The 22792-nt window shown below is 38.3% G+C and overlaps 1 protein-coding gene across 2 annotated transcripts in view; it reads left to right on the forward strand.

Moving 5' to 3' along the window:
- The first annotated feature begins 1189 nt into the window (after positions 1-1189).
- Positions 1190-22792, forward strand: part of LOC121779700 (LRR receptor-like serine/threonine-protein kinase FLS2) — a 29747-nt gene continuing 8144 nt past the window's right edge. For both annotated transcript variants that reach the window (XM_042177072.1, XM_042177074.1), the window contains exons 1-7: positions 1190-1836; positions 2855-2926; positions 3092-3235; positions 13639-13710; positions 15789-15932; positions 19030-19101; positions 19765-19836. In XM_042177072.1, the coding sequence (XP_042033006.1) occupies positions 1200-1836; positions 2855-2926; positions 3092-3235; positions 13639-13710; positions 15789-15932; positions 19030-19101; positions 19765-19836 (1213 nt within the window). In that variant the 5' untranslated portion in view covers positions 1190-1199. The remainder of the gene's footprint in view (positions 1837-2854; positions 2927-3091; positions 3236-13638; positions 13711-15788; positions 15933-19029; positions 19102-19764; positions 19837-22792) is intronic.

A 22792-nucleotide genomic window follows, 5' to 3' on the forward strand; every position in this document is an offset into this window, starting at 1 on the left:
TTAAAGAGAAAATAAAAATGAGTAGTGTATTATTAGGGTTCGTTGGAAAAATTAGATGCTTCCATATAAGTGGGGACCTAAATCCACGTTATGTTTTTGTATTTAATATGAAGACCTATATAAGTCAAGAAGCAATAGACAGTTTCTCAATATGTGGAAATGTACTTAGCACTTTTTCTGGCCATGCATTTAATATGTGGACCTAAGTCCATGCTATGTTTTTGTATTATACGTAGACCTAAGTCAACCTTTTGTTTTTGTAGGTCAATTAAATCTATATTCACGTTATGTTTTTGTATATTATGTTGACCTAATTAGGTCCATGCATGGTGGACCTAATTGAACACTCGATTATTTTATTACATTCACGATGCATCTATTCGAGTTAAATTGTGGCTATGATTAATGTTGGTTTTAATGAAGATCAAAACGATCAACGAAGCAAGAATAGAAAGTAGGGTTTGTATCCGGGAAGAAGATGAATCTTTGAGGGTGAAAAAAAAGGAATATTATTGATCTATTCAATCGTGTACACACTCAGAAAACTGAAGCTCAAAAAAACTTCTTCAACAAACTAACTATCCTTCTATTTATACAACAAGCAAGAAACGAGCTAAAAAGAAAGTGAACAAGACTTCACTTTAAAAATCAGTTATAACTACCAACTACCTAACAGCTAGTTGCTCAAACTTTTCTTGAGCTTCTTGCTTCAATGCGTTGAACCACACCTTAAGTGCCATGCACTTCCATGCAGCTGCATTGATTGTGCTAAGCCACAACTTCTACAAATAATATATTATTTGAGAAATAGTAAACCCTAAATAGGAAATCTTGTTATATGATTGCAACTTGAAAATGAACACTTTTCTTAGCTAACTTCATTCTTGAGAAGACAAAATATCTCCATTTCATTTATTTTTTATTACTCCCTCCATCCCCTAATGATTGTCCACTTTAGTTTTGGTACGGATTCTAAGAAATATTAACGAAAGTGGATTTAAAAGGTCAGTGGAATATGAGTTTCACTTTTATATATTAGTTTTATAATAAAATATGAGTTAAATGAGTTAGTGTTATGTGAGGTATACTTATCACTTGTGGTAATAAGTGAAAGTGGACAATCAATGGGAGGCGGGAGTACTATTTAATACCCTCTTTCTTTAACAACTTCATCATCATTCCAATTTACTACCACTTTCATGGATACCTCTTTCTTACTTCCTTTTTCACTCATGCTTTTGATTACATTAAACATCTTCTTCACCCTCACCTCATCCTCAACACTAACCGATTTCTCCACCGATCAAGACGCTCTACTTGCGTTCAAAAATGCCATCATTGTCGACACAAATGGCGTCTTGAGCAACAGCTGGCTCACCAACACTTCCATATGTGACTGGAACGGCGTCTCATGTGGTATCAAACACCACAGGGTGACAGCTCTCAACCTCTCGAACTTCGCCCTCCATGGAAAGCTCACTCCACATCTGGGAAACCTAACGTTTCTCCAGTCCTTGGACATCAGCTCCAACAATTTCATAGGTGCCTTACCCGCGGAGCTGTCTAAACTACGCCGTTTGAAGCAAGTAAACGCAACATCTAACAACTTTACCGGAGAAATACCGAGAGGTATCCTTACAAATATGTCTTTATTGGAAGACATTGATCTGGGGTTTAACCAGCTATCAGGCGAGCTCCCAAGTGATATATGCAATAATGCTCCGAAACTGAAGAGATTATTTCTCAGTGTCAATCAAATATATGGAAATATTCCAAGGAATATATATAAGTGCAGCAAGATGGAGGAGTTATATCTTAGCAGGAACAACTTAACAGGTGCGAAAACTCTATTAGCCCGGAATTTGTGCTTCATATATTATTTTAAGACAAGTATCTTAATTTTGAATTTTGTGATAATAATTAGGACAATTGATTACTAATATTATGAATTTTGATTTTTTTTCACTGGCTTAAAACTTGTTGTAAAATTCATGAACTTTATTGTAATTTGTTGTAATAAACAATCCCGGCCAAATGTTATTCCCATGTGGCTGTCGGATAATCTAGTGCAAATCAAAGCGCTTATCTACACAAAAGAGGTTGTTTTGGTATATATTAAAAGTAATTTTAGATTTTACATTTCATATTTTCTCTCTTCTAATAATTTTGTTCCGCTGCTCTGTTTCTCTCCCAACTCTCTCTGCAAATCATTTGCCATCGCCGTCACTCTTCTAACTCTCCTTCTGTCTTCCTTCTAACTCACTCTCTCTCTCCAAATCCACCTACACCGTCACTCTCTGAAAATCTGCCATCGCCGTGTCTCTGCTAATCCGCCCTAATTATCATCAATTGGACAACCCAGATTACCTAGGTGGGAAAATTAATGATGCCTAAATATTTTGAAGATATTGAGCTGATTGTTTGCATCACGAAAGAAGCATTTTTTCTTCTTTTTTCATGGATTATTATTGAGTAAAGGTTAATTTTGGTCATAAACATATTACCAAAATATGAATTTGGTCAAAAATATTCATTTTTTCTCAAAAATAGGTCCATAACTAATTAAATCCTTGTCGGAGCGGTATTTTTAGACGGTCCTGTCAAAATTAACGGTAATACCACTGTGCAATTAGCGTCGACTGTTAGTTTTTTATGGAACCATCGAGCAGAAGGACTACTTCGTCGACATTTTCATTTGTTAAGGACCTGTTTTAAAGTGAATGTTTTAGACCAGATTCGTATTTTTGTCATATGTTTAGGACCAAAATTGACATTTACTTATTATTATTTCATGATTTTAGGATTCTTTCACATACTTTCTTATAAAATTTTGTAAGTAACTTTGTCATTTTAGGTGACATACCAAGACAAATTGGGCACCTCTCATCAATATTAGAGTTGGATCTATATTCTAATAAGTTGGCAGGTATGTTTATAAACTCGTAGATTGTTAGTCTATTACATTATACTTCATATTTCTAATAAACATTGCTACATTTATTGTGTTTTTAACCCCTTTATTTAACTAATTCAAGGAGCCTTCACATTGATTTAATAATTTGAATTAACCTTATTTGACATATTTTGATAGGAAATATTCCCTATTCTCTCTTCAACCTTTCCTCATTGGAATTCATGGACCTCTCTGGAAATAACCTAACTGGAAGCATACACACAAATTTGGACCATTTACAAAACCTCCAAACACTGAATCTTGCCATGAATAACTTAACAGGTGAGTGGAACAACTTATCTAGTACTCATTTGCCCCCACTTCATAATTGGTTATTTACATTTCCTTAACAGAAGCTGCTTCTGTTTATACTACTACTGTCTACTATTTAGTTTTCCCCCTGTCCCAATAAATATAAAACATTTGGTTTTCGGCATGAGATTTTATAAAGTTTTGTTACGTGAGTTAATGAAAAGAGAGTAAAGTGAGATAAATGATAAAGTAGAGATGGTCTTACTACTACCATTTTAAGAAGCGTTTCACTTTTAATAGGACAACCCAAAAAAAGAAAATGCTTTCATTTTTAATGAGACAGAGAGAGATTACTCTTTCGGGCCCGAATACTTTTAATTTATTGCTAAGATAATAAGACCCAAAGGAATAACTAATAGTAATTGATGGAGTACGTACTAAACAAGCCAGCACAAAGCCCGAGAAAGAGTATTAGTTCGGCATGACCAAAGAGTTCGGCTAAGAGTTCAGTTCGGCACAACCAAAGAGTTCGGCCTCAGCCTACAGCTCGGTAAAAGCCAACCAATCAAGCTCTGCCCTCAGGTCGGCATCAAGCTCTACTCTCAGCATCGGCAAAAGCTGCTCGGCAATACCGAACTGGGAGACACGATCTATCTAGTGGTGGACCCATGCAGGCTCTCATGACCTCCACGACATCCACGACATAATTACTGATGATGTAAGCCACCGCCTAATTAGTGGCCATGCAGGATCTCATGACCTCCGTGACCTCCACGACTTAGGGTGGTGATGCAAGCCACGATCTCAGTTCTATATATAAACGGAACTTAGATCCGATAGAGGATTCACCAACTCTAGAGAGAAAATATCATATAGCAAGCTTGTATTTGTAAGCTGTAGAAAACAGATCAAGCAATACAACTCTGCTCTCTTTTCTTCCCGTGGACGTAGATTTACCTCAGTAAATCGAACCACGTAAATCTCTGTGTTGTGATCTCTACTTTCCTGCATTTACTACCACCAAAAATTCGCGGATTCATCACTGGCGCCGTCTGTGGGAAACGAAGAACCAAATCTGTGATAAAGCGAATTTTTGACCCTTTTTCCACTACAAAAAAAAAAAATGCATGCCAGATCGCACAACTCCCGTGCCTCCGTCCGTGATGACCATGAGGAAGCTAACCCAGCAGCCCATAGGCCTGGAAAGCAGCCTCGTGAGAAGTCTGTATCCAGTTCTCACGGTGAAGGAACAAGCCGCTCAAAAGGTCCACACACCGAGTCTTCCCAGCAGCCTGATTTGAATGAGGCTGTCAAGCTGTTCTTGGCTGAGAAGCAGGAGGAGTTCTTAACCTTCCTGCAAAAGAGCCAACAGCCGAAGACGAAAACGGTAGATTCTCCTTCCTCATCCAGACATGAAAGTCACCACCGCAGTAGTGCCGTGTCTTCCAGGAAGAAGAATCCTCAACCCCGACATGTTCCTGTTTCTCCTCGGCACCGGAATCACAGGAGAACTCCTTCTCCTCCGTACCGAAGAGATGTCGGGTTCGCCATGTACGGAGCATTAAAGACTCCGTTCTCGGACGATATCATCCGAACTCCTTTGCCGCGGAACTACCGGATACCGTCAACGACTTATGACGGGCTAGTGGATCCTCATGACTTCTTGGGATGCTATCAATATAATATGGCGAACCAGGGTCTCAATGAGGTCCACATGTGCAAGCTGTTCCCCGAGTTGCTCATCGGGAACGCCAGAAGGTGGTTCGACAGCCTTCCTCAGGACAGCATTCGATCCTACCGAGATCTAATGGATGCTTTTCATAGGAGGTTCTTTCAGAAAGCGGAAGTCCGAATTACCTCGGCTCAGCTGCTTTCTATACGTCAAGGTCGCGACGAAAAGATCAGCGACTTCCTGACGAGATTCCATAAGGAATGCCTACAAGTAGATAATCTCAATGATCTACTTGTCATTTCGGCATTCCAAAATGGAATCCTGCCCGGAGCTCTCTACAGAAAGCTCGTGGAGTGCGGCCCGCAAACAGCTCAAGAAATGTGGGACATTGCGGACCAGTTTTCTCGTGCGGATGAGGCAGACCGTCGAAAACGGTCTTTAGACAGCTCATCCCAAGAAGAGAAAAAGAAGCCCGATCAAAGCGGCCAGGTGCTTCCTCGCCGAACTCCTTTTGAAAGAATTCAAAGGGCACCGGTACAAGGCAGATTGGGGCCACGGCTCAATCCTGAGAAGCCGCCCGCTCAGTTCATACCATTAAACAAGTCAAGAACGGAAATTTTCGAACTACATTCCGATATGTTCGAAAAACCAAAGCGGATGACGAAATCAGCCGCGCGGCGACCTCAGGATCAATATTGCTCCTTCCATCAAGCCCACGGTCATGATACCGAGGAGTGCCGAAATTTGGCTGCAGGTATTGATGTTCTTGTGAAAACAGGAACGTTAAAAAAATACCAAAGCAAGCAGCCGAAAAAGAACAAAAAGCAGAGAGGTGCGAACTGCAATCCTCAGGATCCGAAAAGGCATGAAGATCCCGAAGACGACGACGAGCCGCAATATGATGGAGTAATCCAGACTATTGATGCTCTCCCTGCCGGGAAAATTAAGTCGTCCCTAAAAGCAGAACGCAGAGGTTCCAATCAAGAGGAGCCGACACATAAAAGGCTGAAGAAAGACGAAGTGATTACATTTTCAGATGCCGATCCCGTCCCGGCCATCTCTCCTCACCAAGACGCTATTGTCATTCAAGCCGGAGTGGCAAACAAACTGATCCACAGAGTATTTGTGGATACAGGAGCGTCAGTCAGCGTTCTTTTTAAAGAATGTTTTGATAAAATGGAAGTGGATCCAGCTCGGCTCAGTCCGGCTCCACTTCCTCTGAAAAGTTTCGCCCAGGAAGACACCCGCCCTGAAGGTATTATCAGCCTTCCGATCACGGTGGGAAAAGCGCCTACAAGCTCCAATACGATGATCGAGTTCTTTGTGGTAAAAGCTCGGTCCCCGTACAACATCATCCTGGGGAGAGACTGGCTCAACACAGTTCGGGCCGTTTGCTCTACTTATCACCTCACCATCAAGATCCCCACTAAAGGTGGGATAGCGGTCATCCGAGGTGATCAAAAGAGAGCAAAAGAATGTTTGCAGATTGCGCTTAAAAGTGCCGAGCAATCAGTTCGGCACCATCAAGCATAGCAATCACAGCAACCGGAGTCAGAGGCAAGCGAGATGGCCGAAGTCACTTCAGAGCCGAACTCAATGACCGTTCGGTTATACGATGACGATCCATCCAGAACGGTCAAGATCGGCTTCGCAGGAACGCCTCTACTCCGAGAAAAGACCATTCAGCTCCTCAAGGAGTACAAAGATGTCTTTGCATGGTCTTCGTTGGACATGACCGGAGTGCCCCCCGAGGTAATCACTCATCGGTTAAATATTGATCCTTCAATCCGGCCAGTAAAACAGAAGCAAAGACTCTTTGCGGCAGAAAGAAGCCAAGTCATCCATGACGAAGTCCGCCAATTACTAAAAGCGGATGTACTATTCGAGGTGAAATATCCTTCGTGGGTGGCCAATCCTGTCATGATCAAGAAAAAGGAAGGAGGATGGCGGATGTGCATAGATTTTACCGATCTAAACAAGCACTGTCCTAAAGATTGCTATCCCCTTCCGAATATAGATAAAAAAGTAGAAGCTTTGATCGGCTTCGAAATTTTCTGTTTTCTTGATCTATACAAAGGATATCACCAGGTGTTGATGGATGAGAGTGACGCTCCGAAAACAGCTTTCATTACCGATTTCGGCATTTTCGCTTATAAAAAGATGCCATTCGGTTTAAAGAATGCCGGAGCCACTTATCAAAGGATGGTAGACAAGCTTTTTCGGCACCTAATCGGAAAGCAGGTTGAAGTGTATGTCGACGACATAGTTGTCAAAAGCAAAAGCACTTCGGAGTACGAAGACAACCTCAAGTCCACTCTCAACGTGCTCAAGAAAGCCAACCTCAAACTTAATCCCCAAAAGTGTACCTTTTTGGCAGATTCGGGAAAGTTTCTGGGTTGTTGGGTTTCAAAGGACGGACTCAAGGCAAACCCCTCAAAAGTTCAAGTCGTTCAGGACATGGCAATGCCGAAGTCCATACATGACGTGCAAAGGCTAACCGGATGTCTAGCCGCACTGAATCGATTCCTTTCCCAAGCAGCCGAAAAGCAACTGCCGTTCTTCAAGGTGTTGAAAAAGGCACCAAAGTTCGAGTGGGGAGCCGAGCAGAAAAAGGCCTTTGACGAGCTCAAAAGTTATCTAGCCGAGCTTCCTATTCTCTCTGCTCCAACCGAAGCCGAAGTAATATTCTTATACTTAGCGGCATCGGATCAAACCATCAGCGCGGTGCTTGTACGAGAAGAAGGCCTAAAGCAGTTTCCCATCTACTTTACAAGCCGAGCATTAAGAGGTCCAGAAACAAGGTATCAACCTCTGGAAAAAATTGCTCTGGCGTTAGTAAATGCAGCAAGGAGACTGCGGCCATACTTCTACGCTCACAAGGTATGCGTCTTAACCGATCTGCCTCTTCGGCAAGTTTTGACCAAACCAGAAGCATCAGGCAGAATCGCCAAATGGGCCATAGAGCTGGGAGAACACTCAATCGAGTATCTACCTCGGAAAGCTATCAAGGGACAAGCCTTGGCAGATTTTCTTGCAGAAGCAAAGTTCGATCAAGCAATTCCTGTTATTGCCGAACAGAAGAATTCTGCCAATGCCGAACTAGTACAGCCCTTGGAATCCGAAGTAGAGCCGCCGGACTGCTGGAGCGGATTCGTAGATGGAGCTTCAAACAAGATGGGAAGTGGAGCTGGTATTTTACTTGTCGCTCCCGACGGACACGAGGTAACCTACTCACTTCGGTTCCTATTCCCCACTACTAATAATGAAGCCGAGTACGAAGCCCTCCTGGCCGGACTCCAGTTAGCGCAAAGTCTGCTCGTCAAATCTCTCAAAGTCCATTGTGATTCACAAGTCATAGTAAATCACATGTTGGGTACAAGTGAAGCTCGTGACGAGAGAATGAAGGAGTATTTGGACAAAGCGCAAAGCATCAGCCGAAGTTTCTCCTATTTTCGGATAATCCGCATTCCCAGAGCGGAAAATAGCCGAGCAGATACCTTAAGTAAGTTGGCCTCAGATCCGAGCTCAAAGGCGGAAGAATTAATGCATCGAAGCATTGATGAAGCCGAGGTACATTCAGTATCCAGCTCGCCGAACTGGATGACGCCGATCTTGCAGTATCTGGATCAAGGACAATTGCCCGAGGATAGGAGAGAAGCTCGGAAGATCACGTGCCGAGCACTTCGGTACGAACTTCATGAAGGAGTCCTCTTTAGAAAGTCTTACCTCCAGCCATTATTGCGGTGCGTAGGACCAGAAGAGACGGACTACATCCTCAGAGAAGTTCATGAAGGATCGTGCGGTAGCCACATCGGAGCCAGAGCTTTAGCTAAAAAAGTTCTGAGATGGGGATATTATTGGCCAACCTTGGTACAAGAAGCAGTGCAGCTCGTCAAGACCTGCCCGAAGTGCCAAATCCATGCAAATATCCCAAAGATGCCGCAGACCGATCTATCCACTATGCAGAGCCCTTGGCCTTTCATGCAATGGGGCATAGACATAGTGGGACCACTTCCTCAAGCTCCTCGGCAAATGAAATTCCTAATCGTTGCCGTGGACTACTTTACGAAGTGGGTGGAAGCTGAACCATTAGCTACGATAACGAGCTCGAAGGCATTGGATTTCGTCTGGAAGAACATAGTGTGCCGATTCGGCATACCCCACATCCTCATCTCGGATAACGGGACTCAGTTCACCGACAAGACGTTCAAGAATTGGTGCCAAGAGCTGAATATTCAACAGCGGTTCACTTCGGTCTCTCATCCACAAGCAAACGGACAAACGGAGGTAACAAATCGTATCCTGGTGAAAGGGTTAAAAGCTCGGTTAGAACAAGCCAAAGGACAATGGGTAGAAAATCTCCCTCAAGTCCTATGGTCCTACCGAACTACACCCACAATCTCCAACGGTGAAACTCCGTACAGTCTGGTGTACGGCACTGAAGCCGTAATTCCGGTGGAGATCGGCGTACCCAGTCCCCGAACTCTAAATTTCTCCTCAGAAATGAATGACGACGGACTGAGAGCCGAGCTAGATCTTGCCGAAGAAAGAAGAGAATTGGCATGCATAAAAGCAGCCAAGTACAAGGAGCAAGTAGCCCGGTATTACAACCAAAGGGTGAAGAAGCTGCAATTTCAAGTGGGAGATCTCGTCTTGAGAAACAACGAAGTAAGCCGAGCAGAAAAGCTGGGCAAGCTCGAACCCACATGGGAAGGTCCGTATCGGGTGTCAGAAGTCCTCGGCAAAGGGTCTTACAAATTGGCTCACATGTCAGGAGAACAGGTACCCCGAACATGGCACATTTCCAACCTCAAAAAGTTCCATTTGTAAGAGACAGTCCGGTCAGTCAGTCTTGAGTCCTGTTCGGTCAATGTGCTTTCTTTGGTTTGCTTGGTCTTTATTTGTCTCTGTGCGTTTTGTCTGTGTGTTTTGTCTGTCTCTGTGCGTGTCGTCTCTTACAAATGTTACTGAGGTATCTTGTTCTTCGAAGGCTGATCCCCTTCTTAGAACATGTACAAGCCAACGATTGAGAGTCAAAGCTTCTACAGAAGATACAAGACCACAATTCAGCTTAAACAAGCAGTTCGTCTGAAACGAGCTGCAATAAGCCAACGATTGTGAAGTCCAAGCTTCTAAAGAGGATACAAGACCACAATTCGGCTTAAAAATCAAGCACTTCGTCTGAAACGAACTGCAACAAAAGTCCGATTCTCGCGATAAAACTTGCCTGAATTAGGACAAGGGAAAGTCCGATCCACGCGATAAAACTCGCCGAATTAGGACAAGGGAAAGTCCGATCCCCAAATTAGGACAACGGAAAGTCCGATCCGAGCGATAAAACTCGCCAAATTAGGACACAAGCTTAGTCCGGTCAAAGATGTTTATTTCATCAGACCAAAGACAAGCTTAGTCCGGTCAAAGATGTTTATTTCATCAGACCAAAGACAAGCTTAGTCCGGTCAAAGATGTTTATTTCATCAGACCAAAGACGAGTCCGGTCAAAGATGTTTATTTCATCAAAACCAAGGACCAAGTCTGGTCAAAGAAGAGTTCACTTCATAAGACCGAGGACAAACATCAACTTACCCCGTACCATTATCCAGGATGCCGAAGTGATTCACTTCGCTCTTCGGGGGGGGTAGTGATGGAGTACGTACTAAACAAGCCAGCACAAAGCCCGAGAAAGAGTATTAGTTCGGCATGACCAAAGAGTTCGGCTAAGAGTTCAGTTCGGCACAACCAAAGAGTTCGGCCTCAGCCTACAGCTCGGTAAAAGCCAACCAATCAAGCTCTGCCCTCAGGTCGGCATCAAGCTCTACTCTCAGCATCGGCAAAAGCTGCTCGGCAATACCGAACTGGGAGACACGATCTCTCTAGTGGTGGACCCATGCAGGCTCTCATGACCTCCACGACATCCACGACATAATTACTGATGATGTAAGCCACCGCCTAATTAGTGGCCATGCAGGATCTCATGACCTCCGTGACCTCCACGACTTAGGGTGGTGATGCAAGCCACGATCTCAGTTCTATATATAAACGGAACTTAGATCCGATAGAGGATTCACCAACTCTAGAGAGAAAATATCATATAGCAAGCTTGTATTTGTAAGCTGTAGAAAACAGATCAAGCAATACAACTCTGCTCTCTTTTCTTCCCGTGGACGTAGATTTACCTCAGTAAATCGAACCACGTAAATCTCTGTGTTGTGATCTCTACTTTCCTGCATTTACTACCACCAAAAATTCGCGGATTCATCAGTAATAACCTTATAAATCTTCAATCGGATCAAGTTGTTTCTATTATTATTCCTTTCGGAAAATGTCTTATTTTCATACAAATCGATAGGTGGAGTTCATTGGATCAAGTTGTTTCTACTATTATTATTCCTTTCAGAAAATGTCTTATTTTCAGACAAATTGATAGGTGGAGTTCCGAAGGAGATTGAAAATCTTACATCCTTGACTTCTTTGTACTCCCTCCGTCCCATAATAGATGTCACACTTTCTTTTTTAGTTTGTCCTATAAAAGACGCCATATTTTCATTTTTAGAAAAAGTTCTCTCTCACATAAATATAAAAATAATATTTTCTCTATCTATTTAACACGCAAAACAAACCTCCTAAAATTCCGTGCCGTCTATAAGTGTGGCATCTTTTGTGGGACGGATAGAGTATCTTTTTAGTAATCGCTTGACAGGTATAATTTAATTACTACTTCAATTTAAGAATTACTACATTTAGTACTCTTTAACATTCCTGTATAAATATTTTGTATTCCTTTTTGGGACGTTATGGCTAAACTTAATTATTTTCTTTTTAGAATAAATTAACATTCCCTAAAAAGTATGAACTAATTCTTTTTTGTCCGTTCCTAACAAGTATATACTTTCTAATTTTTGAAACGTCTTTCTCTCTAATGAAGTGGTACTCATTCTCTACTAATCATACTTTAATAAAAAAAATTCTACATCTCTCTTACTTTATCATTTACGCATTAAAACCTGTGCCGAACCAAATGTTCGTACCTTTCAGAGACGAATGGAGTAATTAATTATTGCATCCATCCCACAATAGTAGTCACATTTGATGTGGGCACGTATTTTAAGAAATGTAAACGATAGTGGGTTGAAAAAGTTGGTGGAATATGAGGTCCATTTTTTTATATTGATTTTATAATAGAATGTGAGTGAAGTGAGTGAAATGTAAAACCTACATACTATTTTTGGTAAAAGTGAAATATGACTCTTATTATGGGATGAACTGAAATGACAAAATATGACTTTTATGGTGGGACGATGGGAGTATCTCTCTATTTATCGACTTTATTTTTTTTTCATTTAATTCTCAAAACATCATTTTTAAATCTCATGAACGAAAGGAACTCTCACTTAGAGCACCCGCAACGCAGGCCGCGGGAATTCCGCGTGTCGTTCCTCCGGAACGAAAGCGTAGCGGAACGCGTTGCGGCGCTGCGTTTCGTCGTGGTGCCGTTCCCATGCAGTCCCGGGTACCGTCGGCACGACTCGCGGCACGGTCTGTGCCGCCACGCGCTTCGGCGACGTGGCTCTCCCCGCGTCGTGCGTGATGCCCACTCGCCGGCCCGCGAGTGGGCGACGTCACGTGCTGACGCAATAATTATTTTTTTTTTAAATCAAGTTTATATAAAAAAAAATTTAACGGTAATATTACCGTTTTTTATTTTTTAAAATTTTTATTTTATTTTCTTATTCTATAAATACTCCTAATTCATCCTCATTTCACACACAACTACACATCTATTCTTCCTAAATCAACTTCATTTCCTCTCCAATTTTCATATTCAATCTCTTCACAAAATGTCCGGCGACGGCAACTACGGCGGTGGCGGCTCCGGTGGGTGGGATCTCAACGCGTTCGGCGATTGGGAGACCATGTACAACACACTTGGTGGTTCCGGTTCGTCGACGCCGGGCACCCAGGGGTCGGCGACGCCGGGTGGTACCAACCACCCACTTTCGATGTGGATGCATACGCTCGACCCTCCCTCGCGGCCTTCTCAGGGATTGTCCCAGATTCGGGAGGATATTCCCGTTGAACCCACCCAGGGAGGAGGCCGAGGCGGGCGAGGAGGAAGCCGAGGCGGTGGAAGCTCCAATGCTGCGTCGGAGGCGGCCGAGGAGGAGGCGGAGGAGGAACAGGAGGATCTGGGCCGGCATCCGTACAGTAACGAAGAAACAAAGGCGGTGTACAACGCCTGGCTCACGTGCTGACGCTATTATTATTTTTTTTAAGTTTAAGTTGTACTTTTTTTAATGTTATGTGTTTTTTAGTAAAGTGTGTTTGTTTTAATTGAATTGGGTTGGAAATAAAAATAAGAAATGAAATTGAATGAATAGTAATTTAAGGAACGGTTAAGGAACGGATAAGAAACGGAGGGTTGCAGGTTCCGTTCCTTAGTTACGGAATGGAGTAAAAAAGTACAGTGGGGCCCTCAAATAGTAGTTTAAGGAAAGGTTTATGAACGGTATAGGAACAGCGTTCTGGATGGTCTTATGGCGGAATAGGGGGCGAGCACCTTTTTTGTCTCCAACGGCCAGCTATATGAATCATTTTTTTGTTAGCTTTTGCTTCAAACATGGCTTTCATTCATCAAAGTCCAATAGCTCTAACCATAAAATCTCCAATTTTAAGGCCACATCCTTGCTATATTTAATTGTCTAGCTTGTTTTTAAACATATAGGTGTAATTAATTGCACACGTATCTATGTTAAATTGATAGGTGCCATACCGAAGGAGATTGGACATCTTACATCGTTAACATTTCTGGCCCTATATTCTAATGGCTTGACAGGTTTGACTTTATTTCTATTTTTAAAAGTTTCAACTTAATTAATTCATTTTAGTTTTGATAAAAAATAATTTTCTCTTTTACTTTATTGTCTCTTCGTCTCTTTTTAATTTATTATCTCTTACCTTTTTCACTATCCATTTAACACACTATTCTTAAACTACGTGCCGAAAAGAAATGCCTTTATTAATAAGGAACGGAGGGAGTACGCATTAGTCACTTACCACAAATCCAAGTCAAATCGTCTAATTTAATTCTAAAATGTCTAACACAATTAGTCTAACTTCCATATATTTTAAATCAATCTTAAACATAAGTGTAGTCGAAACTCTATACTCCATTATAATTTCTAGTATTGTGTAAATTTTTCGAGTAAATAGTTAAAAATATTAGGTATTTTAATTAATAGTGCTTAGCTTGTTAATGAGGTAAACTACAATTGCTTTTAATGCTTCCGGCAAAAAAAAGACCAATTTGAAACCAATTCATATTGTCGGAGACAAAAACACCATATATTTTGTGTAGGACAACTTTAGTTGAGGTAATGTATATGATCTATATTACGCTTTCATAAATTAAGTTTTACTTCTTCCGTTTTTTAAAACTATGAACAATTTCCTTATTAGTTTGTCTGTCCATAAAAAATTATGAACTTTTTAATTTTGCAATAGTTAAACAACACATTACTCCCACACATAATTTTATTTACATCTTATGTCACTACACACCAATGTTTTAAAAACCAGACTGGACCGGCCGGTTCGACCGGTTCAACCGCGAACCGGTAGGCAGTTCGGTCCGGTTCACCCCTAAAAACCACTAACACATTGAACCGCCGTGAACCGGTGGAACCGGCCGGTCGGACCGGTCCAACCGTGAACCGGAAACCGGTTTTTCAATTTTTCAAAATATTTTTTTAAAAAATTTGGTGTTGCTAGGACTTGAACACATGACCTCATCTCTAAATATCAACTTCTTTACCACTCCACCACATGATCATTTTAAACTATTATGAACATTAATTATCCTTATACATTAAATCTAAAATTCTTTTTCCACCAGAACTAATAATTCATATTAGTTTTGTATTCTTTTAAGATAATTCATTTTAATTTTATATTCTTTTAAGATAATTCATTTTAATTCTATATTCTTTTAAGATAATTCATTTTAATTCTATATTCTTTTAAGAAATTGTTAATTATAATATATTTCTTATATTCTAATTATATTTTTACAATCACTATATTTTACAATATAGGAGTTTATAATTATACATAGACTTTAATACTAGTTTTTAATATTGTGTATTATAGTTTATTATTGTATTCAAACTTAACGTCATTAAATATTCTAATATACTAGTATAAGACTTGTTTTCTATAACAATACAATTAAATGTATAATACTATAATATTTATTGATAAAACATTTAATTAAATTTTATTATTTATAACTAAATAAATAAATATATATGTATAAACAGTATTACGGTTCAACCAATGGTTCGACCAGTGAACCGGTTGAACCAGTGAACCAGTAACGACGTTGGTTCGCTTGCCGGTCCGGTTTTTAAAACATTGCTACACACCAATAAAAATGTTGTACAACCCACTCTCCACGAACACTACTTACACTACCCTTTATCCTTCTCTTTCTATCTTTTACTTTGATTTAAGAATGATGAAACTTAATACGCTAAATAAATCACTTTTTTACAATCCAATTAGAATTTATGTCCAACTATAAATTTTAAATCAATTTAATACACAAATTTGCAATCAAACTCTGGATCTAATCTTTTTAGTTATTTTTAAATCTCGAGTTGACTAATTTCATACAGTTTCAACATTTTTATACTCTCCTGTCCTAAGGAAGAAGACTCATTCCTTGGACGTCACGAAATTTTATGCACTTTTATTTTGTATGCTAGGTGGAGAGAATAAAGTAGAGATAAAGTGATTTCTATTTTTAGTAATGGATCATCTTGAATGGGACAAACTAAAAAAGGAAGTGGGTCATCTTCCGGCATCATATTAACTTAACAAGTTAATTTAATCTTATTTGTCATATTTTGATAGGAAATATTCCGTCTTCTCTCTTCAACGTTTCCTCATTGGAACGCATATGCCTCAGTGACAATTCTATATCTGGAAGTATACCCACGAATTTGGACAATTTACCAAACCTCCTAATACTGGATCTTGCCATGAATAACTTAACAGGTGAGTGGAACAACTTTTCTACTACTCATTTGCCCCCAGTTCATAATTGGTTATCTTTATTTGCTTAAAAAAACTTTTGGTCCCACACATTAAGATTGATAGCTTCTGATAAAAAATTTTATACTACTACCATAAATATGAAACATTTTATTTTTTACACGAGATTTTATGTAGTTTTATTATTTGAGTTAATGAAAAGAGAGTACAGTTAGATAAAGGAAAAAGTAGAGATGGTTTTACTACTATCATTTTAAGAAACATTTCATTTATAATGGGACAACCTAAAAAAAGAAAATGCTTCATTTTTAATGAGACACCCCAAAACAAGAAAATACCTTATTTTTAAAGGGACAGAGAGAGTATACTCTTTCGGGCCGAATACTTTTAATTTATTGCTAAGATGATAAGATCAAAGGAATACTTAAAGTAATAACCTTATAAATCTTCAGTCGGATCAAGTTGTTTCTACTATTATTCCTTTCGGACAATGTTATACTTTCGGACAAACTGATAGGTGGAGTTCCGAAGGAGATTTGAAATCTTTCATCCGTCACTTATTTGTATCTTTTTTTAAATCACTTGACAAGTATGCTTTTATCACTACTTTGATTTAAGAATGATGAAACTTAATACGCTGAATTAATCCCTTTTTTACAATCCAATTCGAATTTGTCAAACTCAATCCTCAAAAATGTATGTTGCAATTCCCATAAATTTTAAATCAATATAATAAATGAATTTGCAATCAAACTCTATATCTAATCTTTTTAGTTCATTTTAAATCTCAAGTTGACTAATTTCATACAGTTTCAGCATTTAATAATTTTTATCAAGTAACTTTGGCCTTTCTTTAGTCTCGGGCCGGTTCTTTCTTTTCAATAAGGTTTTGGGTAGGTTTATAACTACTCCCCCGTTTCAGCTAAAATGACACATTTCGATTTTAGGTAATTTTTTATCTCCGGTTAATATATTCAACCGCTTTTTTCTCGCTTCAATTAAATATTCAACTCCCTTTCTCACTCCATTGAATACTTACACCCCACTATTTCTCTCTCAAATTAAATATATTAACTAACAACACCTAAAATTTCATGCTGACTAAGAAATGTGTTATTTTAGTCGCGGCGAAGGGAGTATATATCCAATTATAGAAAGTGAACATCTTGACTTGAGTAGGACATCATAACATAACTAATTTATGATATTTTAAATATTAAGTCTAAAATTGATTCTATACATAAATCCAAATTAACATTTTGGTCGCTCACATAATATTTAATACTCCCTCCGTCCCGGCTAAGATGACACATTTGTTAGTCGGCATGAAATTTTAGGAGTTATTGGTTAAAGTGTTTCATTGAAGAGAGAAAAGGTGGGTGTAAGTATTAAAATAGAGAGAGAAACATAGATAAATATTTTAATTGGAATGAGAAAACTGGTTGGATGTATTAATTGGAGAGAGAAAGTTTGCGCAAAAGGAAATGTGTCATCTTAAGTGGGACGGAGGGAGTAGTTCTAATCCCAAGCGGAGTACATGAATTTGACCCAAACTTGCGGTGCTGTTGCAATTTGAGCAGTTTAGTCAGTTAGACCCAAGTAGAGTATCAATTAATTAGTTTTATCCATTTAATTCAACGAAGTCCGTTTTACGTCTCAAATATTTGCTTAAAAGTTAACTTTTTCGTTTTGTACATTATGACACTACCAAAAATAACTAATTTATCGACGGACAATTCCATTATATTGGAAATGGCGGATACAGTCAAGTACAAAGGGGTACGAGTATACCCCAAAATAGAAGGAAGTGGCCTAGTGGTAAAATACAATTATTTATGTAGGTAAATTACACGTCGGTAATTGATTTTTAGCTATGTCCTTCTAAAATGTCATCGGTAATACCATCGGTTATTTATCAAATCTGTAGGTAACACCTTTTTCTATCATAATTGTCGACGGATTAGATACCGTCGGTAAATGAACTTTTTTTTGTAGTGTGTTTTGTACTCCATGCATTCTTACATTAGCGACTCGTATTCCATTTTCGAATGTTACACCTAAACTTAGTCATTTTCTTTTTGGAAAAAAGAATTCCCTCCGGTCCTCATAAAATGTCTCATATTTGACTGGTGGACTTTACGAAATTGTTTGATTTTATAAGGAAAGTGAATGAAAAAAGTTAGTGTCACTGTCCTATTTTTATATATTAATTTTATAATAATTGTGAGTAGAATGATGTAGTGAAATGTGGCATGTCTTAGAGACTACCAAATAAGGAAATATGAGACCAACAGAGATTAGAAGTTACACATTGACTCTCTCATACTCTATTATCCTTCTATTTATCTATTTTATTTTCTCTCCTACTTAATTTTTTCTCCATTTAATTCTCCAACCATCATTTTTATAAATTTTGTATTGAAAGGAACGTCTCACTTATGGAGGGACAAAGGGAGTACCTTTTAGTCCCAACGGTCAAATATATGAATCATTTTTTTGTTAGCTTTAGCTCACACATGACTCATTTATCGATGTCCACTAGATCTATCTATATAATGCTTTACTTCAGTGCCACGATAAGAGTCACATTTTGTCATTTCAGTATTTCCTACAATGAGAGTCACTTTTACCATAAATGGTAAGTTGACTCACATTCTACCAATTTATTCCACTCATATTTTATTATAAATGGTAAGTTGGCGCCACGTCCGTCCCATTAAAGATGACTCATTTTCCTTTTTGAATTGTTCCAACCAAGATGACTTATTACTAAAATTGGAAACATCTTTTATTTCTACTTCATTCACTCTATCTTATTTTACTCTCTTCATTTAACGCATAATATAAAACTGTATAAAATCTTGTGCCGCTCAAGGAACTGGTCCTCTTCCTTGGGACGGTAGGAGTATATAAGTGGGTCGTATAGTCCACTAACTAATTATTTAACTCACTTTTCTTTGTTTTTTTTTAAATTTGTTCCCACCCTAAATATGACTTCGATTATGAGATGGAGGTAGTACAATTTAAGGGCACATCCTTGCTATATTTAATTATCAGTGTAATTAATTGCACATGTTTCTATGCTATGACAAATTGGTAGGCGAGATACCGAAGGGGATTGGACATCTTAGCTCTTTGACTGATCTCTATCTTCGTAGCAATAGCTTGACAGGTATGATTTATTTGCTACTCTGATTGAGTGATTAGTGTCATTTAAACTTAGTTTTCAATTTTTAGAACTATAAATAAATTCAAACCCTATATCTTTTAATCCTTTTCTAGTTAATTTCTCATATAATTGACTTATTTCTTTCAATTTCATCATTGTTATATACTCCCTATCCCTATGTCCCATTAAAAATGAAACGTTTTCCTTTTTGGATTGTCCCATTAAAAATTAAACGTTTCCTAAAATAGAAATAACTCTATCTCTACATTTTCTACACTCTTACTTTACTCTCTCTTGTAACTCACAAAGCAACACTGCATAAAATCTTGTACCGAAAAGCAAATGTTTCATATTTATTGGGACGAAGGGAGTATTTGTCATGTAAATTTGTCAATTTCATAATTTGGATCATCTGGAACCTCTACTAATTACTATTGCTGGATTTTGGTTTGAATAAGTTGGCTTATATAAATTTGTACGTTCTTCCAAAATGGTACAACTCAGACCAAATACGAAAAAAAATAAAAATAAAAAGCTTTATATCAGACTGAGGCAAAATTGGATCTTGAAGAGTTGTAATGGAAATTTTGTTGAAGATTCGATGTTCTCTGTTTTATAAATCCCGCAAGAAGTCATTTAAGTGTATCTAATATATGTTCAACGCAGGTTCCATACCCAACCAAGTTGGTAACCTCACTTCACTGAGAGGACTACTTTTGGGACACAATAAGTTTGAAGGTATGTTTATACATGATTTAATTTATAGTTTGAGTCTTAAACTGTAATTTATAACTACTAGAGAAATCGAATTAACTCATGCGCCGTCATAATCACTTTCCATAGTCGAATTCGAGTTTGAATTTGTCTAATTTAATTTTGTAACCAAATTCCAAATAAATCGTAAACCTAACTTATGTTATCTTAGGGATGCGTTATAACACAAATTTTCTTAAATTCCTAACTTATCAATGATATGTATTAAAAATGTCAACACGATCGCATTAAAATGTCAACACAAATTTGTGTTGACAATTTAAATATCAATATCAACATGGTGTATTAAAATATCAACTAAGTTTATGTTGACAATTCCATGTCTATGTGTTGACATTTTTAATATATTGCATTGATGAATTAGCATAGTTGACAACTTAAGAAAATTAGTTATGGATCAAACATCTCTGTTCATTACTATCGTTGGATTTTGGTTTGAATAAACTAGCTTATAAATTTATATGTTGTTCGAAAATGGTGTATCTCGCACAAAATACAAAAAACAAGGCTTTAATTTATCGAACTTTAATTATTACTCCCCCCTTTCCTTCATTGAGGCACTTCTTTTTAGCACAAAGTTTAAGAAATACAACCTCCGTCCAGAGTCACACGTTTCCATTTCGTTCCGTCCCCTATTAAGAGTCACACTTCATTTTTACCATAAATGGTAAGTAGGTCTCACATTCCACTAACTCACTTCACTCACATTTTATTATAAAACCAATATAAAAAAGTGGGTCTCACATTCTACTAACTTTTTCAACCAACTTTTCTTTACGTTTCTTAAAATCCGTGCCCGGTCAAAGTGTGACTCTTAATCAGCGCCGGTCTTGAGGTTCCAAAGACCCGGGGCGAGACTAAAAGTTGAGGCCCTATTTATATATTTTTTCCTTCCATTTTATAATAAGTTTCATCCAGCAAAAAACTAATAGCATATCAAAAGAAATTCACTTCAAATAATTATTATATATTACCTTCAAAAATTTCTTCTAACATTTCTTGATGCGAAGTCGTTGATGATGGTGTTGCTGTCAACCTCGTCTAATAATTTCTTCTCAATACATAAAGTGGCATGCCCGTTCAGCCGCTGTTGAGACATCGTAGATCTTAAATAATTCTTCAACAGTTTCAACTTTGAAAAGCTTCTTTCTGCCGATGCCACAGTCACAGGCACAGTAAATAATATGCGATAAGCAATTGAGATATTTGGATAAGAATCCATTTTTCTAACATACTCAAAAATGTCCATAGAAGACATTTTTCTATAAACAAACAATCGAAGAAATAAACAGTCGACTACGCCCAATCCTGTGAAAATATACCCCAAAGCCAGGCGATCGATCAAACAAATCAAAATACAACAAAAAAGAAGAGTTTTGCCGGTGCAAATAACGGGGGAAAGGACCACAATTCCGTAACGAGCTCAAATAAATCAAAAGAGAATCGAATGAAGAAAAAATCGAATTTCAATTGCATACCGACATGGCGACATGACTCTTGAGCGAGAGATATTCCAAAGCATAAAATTAGTTGAGGAGCGAATTGTAGAGAGAGAAAGGTAGAAAAGGATATATGGATATATGAGTTTACATATATAATATATATATATATATATATAGGGATGTATTCATTTCCTTTTCCTATATTTCCTCATTTTTCCTTCTTAATATCAGCTATTAGATTAGAAAAATGGACGGTCAAGATCAAAATTGGGTAATTAATCCCGTGTTGCATTATTTGTCCTATTTTGTGCATTATGAGGGTACAATAGTAATATAATAATGGCTGGAAACCGCTACGAATAATGCACCACATGGTAACGAGTAATGCATATAATTACCTATATAATGCACAATTTGTGAACTGCAATGCATACGAACAAGATGTGCTGTGTTATGATGTTTGACACACGTTTCTTGTTTCTCCTAAGGGTTTAATAAGCTTAGGGGCTAGGGGATAGTACGTACGCATTAATAACAAATTATATAACGATACGAATAATTCACCAACTTGTCACGAGTAATGTATGTTATTAACTATATAATCCACAATATGTGAACTGCAATGCATACGAATAAGATGTACCATGTTATGATGTTTGACACATGTTTCTTGTTTCCCCTAAGGGTTTAATAAGCTTAGGGGCTAGGGTATAGTATGTACACACGAATGTAATCTTCACATGATAACGAGTAATGGATATAATTGACTATATAATGCACAATTTGTGAACTGCAATGCATACGAACAAGATGTGCTGTGTTATGATGTTTGACACATGTTTCTTGTTTCCCCTAAGGGTTTAATAAGCTTAGGGGCTAGGGTGTAGTACGTACGCATTAATAACAAATTGTAAACCACTACGAATAATGCATCACATGGTAACGAGTAATGCATATAATTGACTATATAATTGGCTCAACTTATTTTAACACAAGTAATACCCGCAAGTGTACGGGGCTAGTGTAGCAATTAGTAAGCAAGAGTATCGTATCCCACAGAGACAATTTTGTATCAGCTTAACTACCACGAACAAAGATCAACTACTATCTAGACAATCAAGTGCAGTTTTGTTTGTTCTAACAACTAATAAAAGCATATAATAAGCAAATATCAATTAAGGACTAGAAAAGGCGGTGCGGCGATGATATGAGAGATACTATGGAGAAAATGTAGAACTCAAGGATCCGATGCACAATTCCAAGCTCTTATCCAATTGATTCGCCTTACCTTTTGGTGTCTCTAGAGTTACTAAGTCAACCACGATTATAGATTAAACCCCCTCCCGGGGTGAGAAACCTGCAGATTAGATGCTAGAATTGAAGTCCCCTTCTAATCCTAAAACCTCTAACTCCCAAAAGTTTGATTAGGTTAATGACCTCACTCAAAACCTCAACTCTCCCGAGTTCTATTGTATTAA

This window comes from Salvia splendens, chromosome 19, assembly GCF_004379255.2.
Source record: "Salvia splendens isolate huo1 chromosome 19, SspV2, whole genome shotgun sequence".
NCBI lineage: Eukaryota > Viridiplantae > Streptophyta > Magnoliopsida > Lamiales > Lamiaceae > Salvia > Salvia splendens.